The sequence below is a fragment of the Glycine soja genome, chromosome 18 (genome assembly GCF_004193775.1).
Source record: "Glycine soja cultivar W05 chromosome 18, ASM419377v2, whole genome shotgun sequence".
In the NCBI taxonomy this organism is placed as follows: Eukaryota; Viridiplantae; Streptophyta; class Magnoliopsida; order Fabales; family Fabaceae; genus Glycine; species Glycine soja.
This window is the reverse complement of record NC_041019.1, coordinates 12,287,392-12,303,517: the sequence shown is the minus strand read 5'-3', so window position 1 is coordinate 12,303,517 and position 16,126 is coordinate 12,287,392. Positions and strand designations below refer to the sequence as shown.

The 16,126-nt window shown below is 34.0% G+C and overlaps 1 protein-coding gene across 1 annotated transcript; it reads left to right on the top strand.

The window, feature by feature from the left end:
• Positions 1-4,839: 4,839 nt before the first annotated feature.
• On the top strand, positions 4,840-12,046 carry LOC114395909 (probable sucrose-phosphate synthase 3). The gene is made up of 12 exons (XM_028357778.1): positions 4,840-5,662; positions 6,412-6,644; positions 7,206-7,269; positions 7,371-8,063; positions 8,325-8,459; positions 8,542-8,673; positions 8,754-8,930; positions 9,022-9,075; positions 9,171-9,233; positions 9,413-10,333; positions 10,426-10,553; positions 11,225-12,046. The coding sequence occupies exons 1-12, from the start codon at positions 5,384-5,386 to the stop codon at positions 11,505-11,507; spliced, it is 3,162 nt and encodes a 1,053-aa protein (XP_028213579.1). The 5' UTR covers positions 4,840-5,383; the 3' UTR covers positions 11,508-12,046.
• The last annotated feature ends 4,080 nt before the right edge of the window (positions 12,047-16,126 follow it).

The window sequence follows — 16,126 nt, the reverse complement described above, 5'->3', positions numbered from 1 at the left end:
CAATGTTAAATATAATTAAATATTTACACGTAAACTAATTGATAATTATAGGTAATTACGTTAATTATATATATATAGAGAGAGAGAGAGGAAGAAAAAAAACAGAAATGTAGTATTCTTTTTGAATAATTATATATTTTTGAATTAAGTACTATACGACATAGCAATATCTCATATTCTAATAATAGAACCATTGAAGATGTTATTGTAGGAAGCTCAAGAAGATCACATGCCACTATAGAAGGTATAGAGCTGACACATTGTGAGTACTACTTACTAGTGTAGTAAATGACATACCACTTCTAAAATATTTTTGGGCACAAGCAGTCAAAACCGCATATTATATTATGAATAAAGTTTTAATAAGACCCATTCTTAAGAAAACCCCATATGAACTTTTTAACAATAGAAAACCAAACATTGCTCATTTACATGTTTTTGAATGTAAATGTTTTGTCCTAAACAATGGTAAAGAAAGCTTAGGAAAATTTGATGCTAAGGCAGATGAGGGCATATTTCTTGGGTATTCCCTACATAGCAAAGCCTTTAGGATATACAACAAAAGGACCATGACAATTGAGGAATCAATACATGTTACTTATGATGAAACTAATATTACTTCTCCGAGAAAGGAATTTCTTGATGATATTGCAGATTCTTTGGAAGATACACACAATCAAGAAAGAAATCTAAAAAGGAAGAGAGATGAAGAAAACAAGGATGTTCAAAATGACACAGCCCAAGAAAATGATAATCTTCCTAAAGAATGGAAAACTTTAAGAAATCATCCTCTTGACAACATCATCGGAGATATCTCAAAAGGGGTAACAACTGGACACTCTCTCAAAGAATTATGCAATAATATATGGCTTTTGTTTCCTTAATAGAACCTAAAAACTTTAAGGAAGCCATTATAGATGATCATTGGATAGTAGCTGTGCAAGAAGAATTAAATCAATTTGAAAGAAATGATGTATGAGAATTAGTAGAGAAACCTTCAAACTATCCAATCATAGGAACTAAGTGGGTATTTAGAAATAAATTGGATGAAAATGGTATAGTAATTAGAAATAAAGCTAGACTTGTAGCAAAAGGATATAACCAAGAAGAAGGTATAGACTATGAAGAAACCTTTGCACCTGTAGCCAGATTAGAAGCCATTAGAATGCTTTTAGCTTATGCATCTATTATGAATTTTAAACTATATCAAATGAATGTCAAGAGTGCTTTCTTAAATGGTCTAATTCAAGAGGAGGTATATGTAGAACAACCTCCATGGCTTGAAGACTCACAAAAGTTAGACCATGTATATAGATTAAAGAAATCACTCTATGGTTTAAAACAAGCACCTAGGGTTTGGTATGAAAGATTAAGTAAATTTCTATTAGAAAAGAGTTTCACTCGAAGGAAGGTAGATACCACCTTATTCATAAAAAATAAGGATAATGATATCTTATTGGTACAAATTTATGTTGATGATATAATTTTTGGATCTACTAATGAATCTTTGTGCAAGGAATTTTCTATTGATATGCAAAGTGAGTTTGAGATGTCCATGATGGGTGAGTTAAATTACTTTCTTGGACTACAAATCAAACAAAAAAATGATGGGATCTTTGTCAACCAAGCAAAGTATTGCAAGGAACTCATTAAGAGATTTGGAATGGAAAACTCAAAACACTTGGCTACTCCTATGAGTACCAGTTGTTACCTTGACAAAGATGAATCTGGTCAACCCGTTGATGCAAAGCAATACAGAGGTATGATTGGATCTCTACTTTACTTATCTGCAAGTAGGCCAAATATTATGTTTAGTGTATGCATGTGTGCAAGATTTCAATCAAATCCAAAGTTTTTGCATTTAATGGCAGTAAAAAGAATCATAAGATATCTATTAGGAACAGTTAACTTAGGATTATGGTACCCTAAGAATTCTTTATGCAATTTAGTAGGATACTTAGATTCGGATTTTGCTGGATCAAAAATAGATAGGAAAAGCACTAGTGGCACATGTCAATTCATAGGGTCTATTCTTGTTTCTTGGAATAGCAAGAAGCAAAATAGTGTAGCATTATCCACAGCAGAAGCAAAATATGTTTCTGCTGGTAGTTGTTGTGCACAGATTCTGTGGATGAAACAACAGCTATCTGATTATGGAATTATATTAGATCACATTCTCATAAAATGTGATAACACAAGTGCCATAAACATATCTAAAAATCCAGTCCTTCACTCTAGAACCAAGCATATAGAAATTAGGCATCATTTTATTAGAGATCATGTTCTAAAAGGTGATGTTGTTTTAGAATTTGTAGATACTAAAAATCAACTAGCAGACATCTTCACAAAACCACTAACACAAAGATTCTTTCTACAACATTAGAAGAGAATTAGGAGTGCTAGATGCTAGTGACCTATCCAAATGATCTAGATTATTATGACATTTGAACACTTAGTATTTCTTTTTTTGCTTAGTATGATTGAACATGATATTTATGGATTGTGATATATGACTATGTTGTTTGCATTTGGGTTATTCATGTTTTTGCTTCATGATTGGTTTAGATTTTTCAATGAATACCTTGTGTATATTTTTTTTTTCAAATTATGTATGTCTTATGCACTTTGGCTTTTTGTTGATGCCAAAGGGGGAGAGAAAATAGGGATTAAATCAAGAACTCACGTAATTAAATAACTTAATTTCAAGTGAAGCTTAAACTCAGAAACAAAGGGGGAGAATATGGAGAATTAAGTGAATGATCGACTAGGAAAAAGAATGTGTATGCGTTTCTTGATTTCAGGGTTGTCATCATCAAAAATGGGGAGATTGTAGAAGCAAGCTTCATGATGATGAATCAAGTTGATTCAAGTAGTTTTGATGATAACAAAGATGATGACAAAAAGCCCAAGAGAATGATTTCAAGATTGATTCAACAAGTTCAAGATCAAGATTAATTTCAAGTTTCATGAGAAGAAATCAAGAAGATTCAAGAATCAAGAGAAGTTTGATTTCAAGATTCAAGAGAAAAGATGAATTCAAGATTCAAGAGAAGAAATCAAGAAGACTTCACAAGGGAAGTATTGAAAAGATTTTTCAAAAAACAAACATAGCACATTTTTTTTCAAAAGAGTTTTTCTCAAAATTTTCTAAGTTACCAGAGTTTTTACTCTCTGGTAATCAATTACCAATTATCTGTAATCGATTACCAGTGGCAAAGTTTGATTTCAAAAGCTTTTAACTGAATTTGCAACGTTCCAATTGATTTTTAAATGGTGTAATCGATTACAATATATTGGTAATCGATTACCAGTGTATCTGAACGTTGAAATTCAAAATCAATTGTGAAGAGTCACATCATTTTATAAAATGCTTTGTGTAATCGATTACATGGTTTTGTCAATCGATTACCAATGACAAATTTTGAATAAAAAGTCAAGAGATGTAACTCTTCCAATAGTTTTCAGGTTTTTCTCAAGGTTATAACTCTTGCAATGGTTTTCTTGACTAGACATGAAGAGTCTATAAAAGCAAGATCTTGACTTACATTTCAACAAAACTTTTTTTAGACAACTTTTTGAACTTCTTATTCTTCTTCTTCCTTTGCCAAAAGCTTCCTAAAGTTTTCTGGTTTCCAAACCTTGTTCTTTCACAGAAAACAAAAGTGTGCTATATATTTTCATTCTCTTCTTCCTTTGCCAAAAAGAATTCGACAAGGACTAACCGCCTGAATTCTTTTTGTGTCTCTCTTCTCCTTTTTCCAAAAGAACAAAAGACTAACCGCCTGAATTCTTTTGTGTCTCCCTTCTCCCTTTTCAAAGAATTCAATAAGACACAGTCTGAGAAGTCTTTTGATTCTTCCCTTTCCCTTAAACAAAAGATTTCAAAGGACTAACCGTCTGAGAACTTTGTCTTAACACATTGGAGGGTATATCCTTTGTGGTACAAGTAGAGGGTACATCTACTTGGGTTGTTGCAACTGAGAACAAGAGAGTGTACATCTCTTGTGAATCAGTTCAAGTGAAGAGTAGATCCACTTGGTTGTTCAAAGGGAACAAGGGAGGATACATCCCTTGTGGATCTTTGTTTGTAAAAGTTTTTACAAGGTTGAAAAGAAATCTCAAGGACTGCAGGTCGCTTGGGGACTGGATGTAAACATGGGTTGTTGCCAAACCAGTGTAAAACTCTTGTAGTTGTCTTCTTCTTCCCTACACTTTTAATTATCACTTTTACTTTTGGTTAAGTTTTAATTACTATTCTTTACTTTCTTAACTTGTTTAAATTAAAATTAACATACACATCAATATATTATAAAAAAACTATTAAAGTATATTAAATTTAACTCCATATCTATAAAAATGTAAAAAGAATATCTTACCCAAATTTCAAAAAAAAAAAAAAACACTATCGTACTTGTCTTTTTCCTAGGTTTTGTTTTTTTTAGTATTAGAAATTATTTTTGAGAAAGTAAACTTATGAATATCGCTTCTTATGTTTAATACAACTTTTTTTTATATAAAGAAAGCATTATTAGATCGTTAATCTTCAAAAATATAACATTTTCATATTTATTATTTAATATCCTACATTCTAATAAAATGTTATTTTTACCTATTACTTATCTTTATTCTTTCACTTTTATTTTTTAATTTTTAGTAAAATATTTTTTTCTAAAATTATTTAATACCAACTAAAGATTTCCATAATAATGAATCATCCGCAAGACCCAAACTCTCTTCATAGTCTACACGTGTGTATCTCCATGCCCCACCATTCCTGCCACGTGGCAGTGCCACCTTTGCGATCTCCTTCTCCTCCACCCCTACCTCTGTTCACCATCATCTCTCTCCCTCACACACGTTCCCATCCCTTCTCGTAATTCTCCCAATAACGCTATCTTTTCATTGATTTTGAACCCTTCTTCATCAATCCCAACACCATCCCTTTTCCTCGTTCTCTTCATGCAACACCACACCACAACACAAACACACACACTTACACTCACACTCTTCATCCAAATAAATAACACAATAAACAAACCAAACTCATCATGACTTCACATAACAATAACAGAAAAAACATAACTAACCACCCCTTTAAACCATTAAACCATATCATAACACAAAACACAGTTTCCATATTTTTCATTTCTCATGATTCCTTAATATTCAAGAAACCTTGATGGACTTGAACACTGTGATATATTGTCGTTTCAAGGAACACTATATTGTTTATTTTTTCCTCATGTATTTTTCTTTGAAGACAATCTTATTCGAGACACTTTTCTGATAAATTCTAAATTGTTTAGAACACACACAAAGAACCCCACTTGTTATTTTCTTTCTTTGTTGTCATTTTCTTGGAAAAAACTGTGAGAAAGTGGTGATGGCTGGGAATGAATGGATTGATGGGTACCTGGAGGCTATACTTTCAACTGGAGCATCAACCATTGAAGAGCAAAAGCCTGCACCTGTGACTCTAAAAGATGGAGGGCATTTCAACCCCACCAAGTACTTTGTGGAAGAGGTGGTGGCAAGTGTTGATGAGTCTGATTTGTACCGCACATGGATCAAGGTGGTTGCCACCAGGAACACTAGGGAAAGGAGTTCAAGGTTAGAGAACATGTGCTGGCGCATTTGGCATCTTACCCGCAAGAAGAAACAGGTTCTTCTTTTTTTATGTTAGTTTGGTTGAAGAAGGAATGGAAAATAATTCATTTGAAATTATATATGATTTGCAAACTAAATGAATTGTGAGGTTGATATGATTTGAAATAAGTTTCATGAAGGACTCCATTTTTAAAATTCAATAATTTTTTAGATTCCAACTTTCACGACATGATTGAATCATTGCCAATATCAAATATTCAAATCAAATACATGATATCAGTGTGCATAGGAAGAAGAGTTTGTTTTTCTTGACTGATGTTTTGATATTTTAAAGGATGCTTTAATTTCTATTTGATTTGGACAATTCTTCTTTCTTTCTTTCTTTCTTTTCTATTAAAGGGGGATTGGTGTGACTGAAATTGGGATAACCTGTTATTCTCAGATACTCATACTACTAAATAGATTTCAAGTAATTTCAATTGAAAGTAGAGAATTTAGTCATATGTATATATAAGTTTACACTGTACATTAAGTTGACATTGCCCATTTGTTTGGAGATTCAGTCCAATTTATTTATTGTAGCTTTGTCACCTTTGTGAAAATTAGCAGTGGTTATTGTTTTTTTGTTTTCCAATTCAAGACAGAGAAGGGAATTTTCTAGCTAGGATAGAATACACTGTTTGATTTAAGTGTTCAATTCTCTATGCTTGGTCCTTCTTATAACAAAATTTATGGGAACTATCATTTGGTATGGAGTTACTGTATGGAAGACTATAATATGCCACACTTGTGTGGTTTGTGTAGTTGGAATGGGAGGAAGTCCAGAGGGTTACAAGCCGAAGATGGGAGCGAGAACAAGGTCTCAGAGAGGCAGCAGAGGACATGTCTGAAGACTTGTCAGAAGGAGAAAAAGGTGATAGTGTTGTGGAGATGGTGCAAAGTGATACCCCAAAGAAAAAATTCCAGCGCCAGACTTCAAACTTAGAAGTATGGTCTGATGACAAAAAGGAAAAGAAGCTCTATGTTGTCCTCTTAAGGTATATACTACTATCCACACTCCCAAAGCTGTTTTGAATTGACACTTTTGCTAATAAATTTTCTAGACAAGTTTCTTAGGTTGTATCAATGAATATTCATTGATCATAGTGGCAAATAGAGTCATACTTATTTCCTTTATCATTCATCAGAAAAATAATTTACCAAAATAATGTTACTACTTAATTCAGATGATAGAAATGGGAGTCAATGAGTCAGTTCTGAAGCCCCCAATAGCAGTCATGAAACATCATATTGGCATTTTTTCTGCCCTTCAATTTGTGTCCTGCTTTTGCATAATGGGAAATGATATTTGTTTGGTTGGGGGCTATCTGTAGATCAATCTTTTTGATAAATACAAGGGAGGAAAATTGGACTTGCATTGCCAGGCATTTACTATCAAGAAATTAGAAACAACATGTTCCCTATGAAATTTGAAGCATTTGTGTTTTCAAAGTAGTTTCATTTTTTTAAACACTACGGTTGTGAAATGCTTCAGGAAGTATACTCTAGAACATGTTTAAATGTTATGATTGCTATAACCATGTCCTTCTATTCCACAGTTTGCATGGATTGGTTCGAGGAGAAAACATGGAGCTTGGTCGAGATTCTGATACTGGTGGACAGGTACTTGACATTCTTGCGCACATAAATCACAAACTTACAATATAATATCTTTTGTCCTTCCTTTTAAATTGTGATTAATGCTAGAAACAATGTCTTTCCAGATTAAATATGTGGTAGAACTTGCTCGTGCGCTTGCCAAAATGCCTGGAGTATATAGAGTGGATCTTTTTACGCGCCAAATCTCATCACCTGAAATTGACTGGAGCTACGGAGAGCCTACAGAAATGCTAACGGCAGGTGATGATGATGATGATAACCTTGGGGAGAGCAGTGGTGCATATATCATAAGAATACCCTTCGGTCCACGCAATAAATACCTCCGGAAAGAACTTCTTTGGCCTTATATTCAAGAATTTGTGGATGGAGCATTAGCACACATTCTCAATATGTCAAAAGTATTGGGTGAACAAGTTGGTGGGGGCCAACCTGTCTGGCCATATGTAATTCATGGACATTACGCTGATGCTGGAGATACTGCTGCTATTCTTTCAGGTGCTTTAAATGTACCAATGGTGCTTACAGGTCATTCACTTGGAAGAAACAAGCTTGAACAACTTCTCAAGCAGGGACGCCAATCAAAAGAGGATATCAATTCAACTTATAAGATGATGAGGAGGATTGAGGCAGAAGAACTTTCTCTGGATGCAGCAGAACTTGTTATCACTAGTACAAGACAAGAAATTGATGAGCAGTGGGGGCTTTATGATGGATTTGATGTCAAGCTTGAGAAAGTATTGCGTGCTCGTGCTAGGCGTGGTGTCAACTGTCATGGTCGATACATGCCAAGGATGGCGGTAATATGTTAATTGATGTCACATTAAAATTTGAAGGAGAGTGAATGTTTAAATTGAAGTTATAATATTTTAGCTACACAACTCCACTGCATAAAACTCTCTGCCAATTAATCTTTTTGTTAAAATCTTCATTTGGAAATGACAACCACCTACAGAGTTCTTACCTCTTAACTGGATGAATTTGTTGGTCACTTAGTTATTTTTTGTAGACTATTAAGTTTAATGACTTGGTGAATTACTAATTGTTCAAACTTCCTGCAGGTTATCCCTCCTGGTATGGACTTTAGCAATGTTGTGCGTCAAGAAGATGGCCCTGAAATTGATGGAGAGCTTGCTCAGCTTACTGCTAGTGTAGAAGGATCTTCACCAAAAGCTATGCCTTCAATTTGGTCAGACGTGAGTAACTGATAATCCAATCTGTCTACAAATATTACTCATTGATTACTGTTGCCGGCTTTGGACTTACAATTCAGTGCAGGTAATGCGTTTCTTTAGAAATCCTCACAAGCCAGTGATCTTGGCCTTATCAAGGCCAGATACAAAGAAGAACTTAACCACTCTGTTAAAAGCCTTTGGAGAAAGCCGCCCCTTAAGAGAACTTGCAAATCTTGTAAGTTGACTTAATTCAGCTGTCCTCTCAGTAGAAACTATTGTTAAGTGCTTGGAGAAGACTAATGTGTTTTCAAACAGACTCTCATAATGGGAAATAGGGATGACATAGATGAGATGTCTTCTGGGAATGCCAGTGTGCTCACAACAGTGTTGAAAATGATTGATAAGTATGACCTATATGGGCAAGTGGCATACCCTAAACATCACAAGCAATCTGATGTTCCGGAGATATACCGATATGCTGCAAAAACAAAGGTATAATGAAGTTTAGTAGTTTACTTTATATATAGAAATAACTTACATCTTCACAATTATGAACAGCTAATTATTTTAAATTTTCTCTCAGGGTGTTTTCATCAATCCTGCTTTAGTGGAACCTTTTGGTCTTACTTTAATTGAGGTAGGATTTAACTAACTAGCTACTTTGGTCATAATTTTCTCTTTTAATGCTAGAATGATCCCTTTTTATGTCTAAACATGTTAAAACTCATGCAGGCAGCAGCACATGGGCTTCCAATGGTGGCAACTAAAAATGGGGGACCAGTGGACATTCATCGGGTAAAATGAATTTATATTAGTTACATGGTCCATCCTACATGTTTCAGTGTGCACTATATTTTCTCAGATAGAATTGGAAAACATAAAATTCACATTTGAATGCAACAATCTCTTGTCCCAAAGGTTGTGTAGACTTCAAACATTGCGATAACTGATTATGCCTCCTTTTGATATTTTAGGCCCTGAACAATGGTTTGCTTGTGGACCCTCATGATCAGCAAGCAATTACTGATGCATTGATCAAGTTGCTGTCAGACAAAAACCTGTGGCATGATTGCAGGAAAAATGGTTGGAAGAACATACACCTTTTCTCGTGGCCTGAACACTGCCGAACTTATTTGACTAGGGTGGCTGCCTGCAGGATGAGGCATCCACAATGGCAAACTAACACTCCAGGGAATGATATAGCTGGTGAAGAGTCTTTCAATGACTCACTTAAGGATGTGCAGGACATGTCCCTGAGGCTCTCAATTGATGCTGACTTAGCAGGTTTAAGTTCTGGATCCGACATGCAAGACCAAGTGAAGCGCCTCCTAAGCAGGATGAAGAAGCCAGATGCTGGTGGTTCAAATGACTCTGATGGTGGGAATAAGATGTCTGACAATGTAACTGGGAAATATCCTCTACTGTGGAGAAGACGTCGGTTGATTGTTATAGCACTGGATTTCTATGACAACAATGGAGCTCCTGATAAGAAAATGATCCAGATAGTTCAAAGGATCATTAAAGCTTCTCAACTAGACCCTCAAAATGCAAGAGTTTCAGGATTTGCTTTGTCAACAGCTATGCCAATGCAAGAAACCGTAGAGTTCTTCAAATCAGGCAACATTCAAGTAAATGATTTTGATGTTTTGATTTGCAGTAGTGGTAGTGAAGTTTACTATCCCGGTACTTACATGGAAGATGGAAAGCTTTTGCCTGATCCGGATTATGAAGCGCATATTGACTATCGTTGGGGTTGTGAAGGTCTAAAGAAAACCATTTGGAATCTTATGAATACTGCTGAAGGTGAAGAAAAACAATCTTCGAGCCCCATTGTGGAAGATTCGAAATCTAGCAACGCTCATTGCATCTCATACAAAATAAAGGATCTCAGTAAGGTACAAGAAATTCACTTCTGTATTTGCTTATTGGCAGTAGTCAAGGAAACCGGTTTTATTGATTGAAATGATCCTTGTATTGTCTTTGTCAGGCAAAGAGAGTTGATGACTTGAGACAGAAGCTTCGGATGCGAGGCCTACGTTGTCATCCTATGTACTGCAGGGGATCATCTTGTGTGCAGGTTATTCCACTCCTTGCATCTAGAGCACAGGCACTCAGGTAATAATTCATAATAAGCAGCAAAGTCAATTTTGTAATGACTCATCACTCAACACTTTCAGATTGAAGGCTCTGATGCTATTATACATGCTAAGAGAGTTTATAGAAATCTATTTTTAGGTTCTGTTTGAATAAACTTCTACATAAACATTTACAGAAGAAGAAAATAAGAAGGTAAAATGACCTGAGCTTCTCCCATAATCAACTTATCACCTCAACTTTTCGAGAAGTTAGATGGGAGAACTTCTATAAAAGTTAAAGTCCTTAAGTTGGTTTTAACTTATAGGAGAAATTAAATTTATTTTACCTTCGTATTTTCTTTATAAGTTCTTACTAAAGAGTTATCCAAAAATGACCTTAATTCTTTGGAGTAAGGAGCTGTAAGAATACTTGAAGTGAGCCTGGAGGAGAAAAACATTATAATCCAATAATTTTGTTTAATAAACCAGTTTGTATGTTGTTCTCTCAAAGCCATTGAAGTCTGTGTAAACAATAGTTTATCTTTTATATTATAGGAAACGCTTTTTTACTCTAAAACTACAGTTCCTCATCTTTAAAGTGAGGAACTTGGCCAGTGCAGTGTTTATGTGCATGTCTTACTCAGATTGCTATGTCTTATAATTGCAAAAAATACTTAATATTTTATTGTTGACTGTTTACTATTTACTTAGGTATCTCTTTGTTCGTTGGGGACTGAATGTTGCAAACATGTATGTCTTTCTTGGAGAAACTGGGGACACTGATTATGAGGAGTTGATTTCTGGAACTCACAAGACCATAATATTGAAGGGTGTTGTGTCTAAGGGTTCAGAAGGAATACTTAGAGGTCCCGGAAGCTACCATAGAGAGGATGTTGTACCTAATGAGAGTCCTCTTGTTGCATGCATTAGTGAAACAACCGAGGACAAGATTGCCAATACTTTGAAGGAACTATCAAAATCTGGGGCAATGTGAAGTGCTAATATACTAGGTCAATTCTTCTTTTCTTTATTTGTACTTTTTCAAAAAAAGTATTAATCTATTTACCTTTACACTTACAGAGCACAAATTGAAATGATGTAATTGTGTGCTATTGTGAAGCATAGAATCTAGCAAAAACTATATATGGCTTATTTTGTCACAAAATGCTTTTTGATTTTAGAACTTGTATAGAAATTATCCCATTAAAGTACAGATGCAGGGCAGCCGATGAGTAATCATGAAACCTTGTTTCTCTTTTTACACTAAAGCAATGGAGATTTTGCAAGGTTTAGTATAATAGAAGAAATTCTGATGAACATGGGAAGGATGTGAACCTTTAAGAGGAAGCAAATTAAAATAGAATTTTCTGATGAAGGCTGCTGGAAGAAACTATGTACAAAAGAGATCGATCTTGGCAGCCCAATAACTAACTTGATTCCAAGTAAGGAATAACCAGTGACGTCAACCAAAGGATGCAACTCTCTGTGTATATATCTTGTTACTTTTCTTGTTTGAGAAGGGTTCAAATTGGTCAGAGTTCAGATAAAGGTAGTTACCTGAAAAAAATGTATCAGTGTAAATTTGGATAACATAAACCCACACAATATGTTTATTATGTTTTAATAACTAAATTTTTAAATATCTAAATTTACATTTTTTTTAATTGACTTAGATAAATGTTGTATTTTTTGTTAATATTTTTTATATAATAAATTTTAGTATTGAAATAATATTCTTGTTTAATTAATTTCTGAAAATTAAAACACACAATAGAGAGACAATATATTTTATTTAATTAAAACGTGAGTATAAATCTATACAAGAATGAATTTCCGGTATAAATTTTAATATCCCCTCCTCATTACTAATCCCTAGCTGAGTGGCTCTTTCGAAAAACCAGTGCCGTTGAAAACATTGATGGTTGCAAGTTTTATCATTCATGATCAGACTTCATAGTTCATGGTTTAAACGAGAAAAAACCAATGACCAAATATTTAGCTAGAATCCGAGGATATCACTATAAAGGCTGAGGTGTTGCTAGGTGCATTCAGCACTTAAGGAGAAAAGACTGAAATACCCTTGATCCGTAAGCCTTTAAATTGATCCGTAAAAAGTATAAGGATCAACTTGATCCATATGCCTTTTACGGATCAAGTTGATCCGCGTTTAATATCAACATACGGATCAAGTTGATCCGCGTTTAATATCAACATACGGATCAACTTGATTCGTAAGCCTTTTACGGATCAAGTTGATCTGTATGGGCTTAATATCAACATACGGATCAACTTGATCCGTAAAAGGCTTATGGATCAAGTTGATCCATAAGGCTTCTACGGATCAAGTTGATCCATAAGCTTTTTACGGATCAAGTTGATCTGTATGTTGATATTAAGCGCATACAAATCAACTTGATCCGTAAAAGGCTTACGGATCAAGTTGATCTGTAAGATTTACAGACCACCCTCACGCACACGCATCACAAATGCGAAGAAAACGCATGGGGAGCTTCCGCCCTAGTGCATATGTACGATCATTTGAATCATGCTTGTAGGAGTGGCGGCCGACAGCTTGCTGGTTACATCACTCTGTTACAAGTAATTAATATGTTTTTGATAAGTTAATTACAACTATGTTTTAAATATTTTTTTTTTAAGATGTTCATTTGACATTTGTATGATTTTGATGTAATCTTTGTAGTGTTAGATATATGAGCACTTTCCCTTAGTTGCGGAGTGTATGGTTGATCCAAACTACGATGACGTGTCACCACGTGCATGTTGGTGGATTGCTACGAAGGCTTCTTTGAAGTCCATATCTACATCGACGTACAGTCAATGTCTAGATGGACTCAGGATTCCTAATGTTTGTTGGATGCCTTATGGTGAGCATCGACCTGTTCGAGAGTTTGATTTGATTTCATGCTTCTCTGGTCATCTACGATGAGGGCCTGTTGCCATCAGACACCGACCAGAGAGGGTCATGCACCAGTTCGGATACATGCAGAGTATTCCTGCAAAGGCTATAGATTCTTGGCTGTCATTTGAAGAAATTGACAACAGGTGGATGCACTACTCAGACCATTTTGCACCAACAGGTTAGATGTGTGATGTGCCAGGACAGTGTGCAAAAACCATATATCATTCTACATACAAATTATTTTAAATACACATATAAACAATTAATTTATTTTTAAAAATGACCATACAAACATATTAATAATTAAAAAATATAAAACTTAAAAAATTGTTTAAAAAATCAAAATTTGTAAACCATACAGATCAAGTTGATCCGTATAGACCCTTGATCTGTATGGTTTATATGGATCAACTTGATCCGTATAAACCATATGGATCAACTTGATTCGTGAATCTATACGGATCAACTTGATCCGTATGTGTAATTTTAACTTACGAATCAACTTGATCCGTATAGATCTTACGGATCAAGTTGATCCATAAGTTGAAATTACACATACGGATCAACTCACGTACACCCAGCAAAATGGCGTACCTAGAATGCCGATGACAACGAAACAACCACCGCAACAATCACCACCAACCCATAACACTTTCACCTCGACCCCAGCGGCAGCTCTCTCAACAATGAAAAACCAAAACGATCCAACAAGAGAGGGAGAAAGCGAAGAAAAAACAATGGAGGCGTAAGAGAAAAAATAACACTGCAACCAACTTTAAAAGGAAGAAGACAACAGAGGCATTTACGAAATTATAACAATTGTTGGGTGCACAAGCAATAATGCTGGTGCACCTAGCATCACCCCTCGATATCCTATGGATGGAGACATCACCGAAATGGGTTTAGATTAGAAAAAAAATTGTCCCTAGCAAGATCAGACAATACCACAACATTCAACAAAAATTTATAGAATTTAAATATAGTCTTTCAACAGAAGCGTAAATCACAGCTATAGATATACCAACTCGAGTTGGCAGAGACATGTTTGATTAATTATATTTTTTATTTTAAAAGTAAGCTAAAATATCATTATAATCTTTTATGATTTTGTAATTTTTTATTTTAGTCCTTTATGTTTTAAAAGTTTTATTTTGATTTTTTATATTTTTGTAAAGTTCCATTTTAATTCATTCGTCAATTTAACTGCCTTGACATAGTTAGTGTTTTAAATTTTAAAATAATTAATTTTACTAATATTGGTAAAAATTGTTATTATTTGTAAATTATTATTATAATTAATTTAATCAACACAATCTTTAAGAGAAATTGATTTTTTTGACACAAACATTCCTTGAACGCATCCAACCTCCCACCCTTAAGGTGTTAAGATAAAATTGACGGAAGGATTAAAATAATTTACAAAATTTTTAAAGTGAAAAGGGTTATACACAAATAGTGTAAATTTTGTACACAATTATCCAATTACAATCCAACATGTATGACATGTTTGTTGACTTTTAAAATATTCCAAAAGGTAATTTGTGATTTAATAATAGTGTAAACAATTGTTTTATAATGTTAGTGCATAAACATTAAACTCATTTTTAAAACATAAAAAACCAAAATAGAAAAGGCAAATGCTATATCCATTCCCCCTTTTTCAAAGTACACTCTCCTTTTATTTTTATTCAAAAAATTTACTATCATAAATATTCTATATACCCAACATACCCTTATATTATTCTTTCGGAAAGTATTTTCTGGAAAACTATTTTATATCTTGTGTTTCAGAAAGTATTTTCCAAAAAATATAAAATGTAAAACAGTTTTGTAAAATACTTTTCCGAATTTTAAAATAAACGCTAAAAAAATCATTGTATATGTAACATCCTGTTTTTGTATAATAAATATGAAGAGTTTATTTAAAAATTAATAGAAGTTTTAGAAATTAAATAAATGAGAGAAAAGAGTTTTTGTTAATTAAAATAAGAGTTTCATAGTATTAGAAAATAAATAAAGTAAACGATGCTTTAGAAAATAAAGGGATGTTTTAATTGGTTATTTATTTAATGAAAGAGTAAAATAGAGTTCTTTTTATAAAATAATAAAATAAAGAAAAATAGAATAAATAATACTCTCAGAAACCCTAGCTATAAATAGAAATACATTACATCAGTTTTTACAATTACGATATGTCTCTACACTCTTCCTTCCTCACAAATTTGTTCTTCCTTCTTTCTCTTCCAAAAATCTCTCTTTTTCCTCGTACACCCACACCTGTCTCAATAAAACTACAATCTCGTACTCGTTAACCATTGGATCGCCTTGAAATTTGAAAACCACTGATGTAGCTCCATGTAGAGCTTGTAGGCCTTAGATCTTTTTCATCATGGAGTCCTTTGTTTCTTGAAGATCAATGGTAGCAGAATGGAGAAGGAGGAAAGGTGATTGGAGACGCCACTTCAAGGAGAAGATGAGTCAAGAACAAGCTCACCACCATAGGAAGCCATGGATAAAAGTTTGAAGGTAGAAAAAGATGAGTGGAAGGAGAGGGAGAGAGGGGACATGAAATTTATGCCTCAAATAAGGTCTGAATTTTGAAGTCTAATTTCTCAAATGATCAAAGTTGAAAAAATGCACGCACAAGGTCTGTATTTATAGCCTAAGTGTCACACAAAATTGGAGAAAAATTT

What these genes read in the sequence shown, in the direction of transcription:
- LOC114395909 (XM_028357778.1), top strand. Translation starts at nt 5,384, where the DNA reads ATGGCTGGGAATGAATGGATTGATGGGTACCTGGAGGCTATACTTTCA. An exon ending in TTACCCGCAAGAAGAAACAG is followed by an intron (nt 5,663 to 6,411) that starts GTTCTTCTTTTT and finishes TGGTTTGTGTAG; the next exon opens with TTGGAATGGGAGGAAGTCCA. An exon ending in TTGGTCTTACTTTAATTGAG is followed by an intron (nt 9,076 to 9,170) that starts GTAGGATTTAAC and finishes AAACTCATGCAG; the next exon opens with GCAGCAGCACATGGGCTTCC.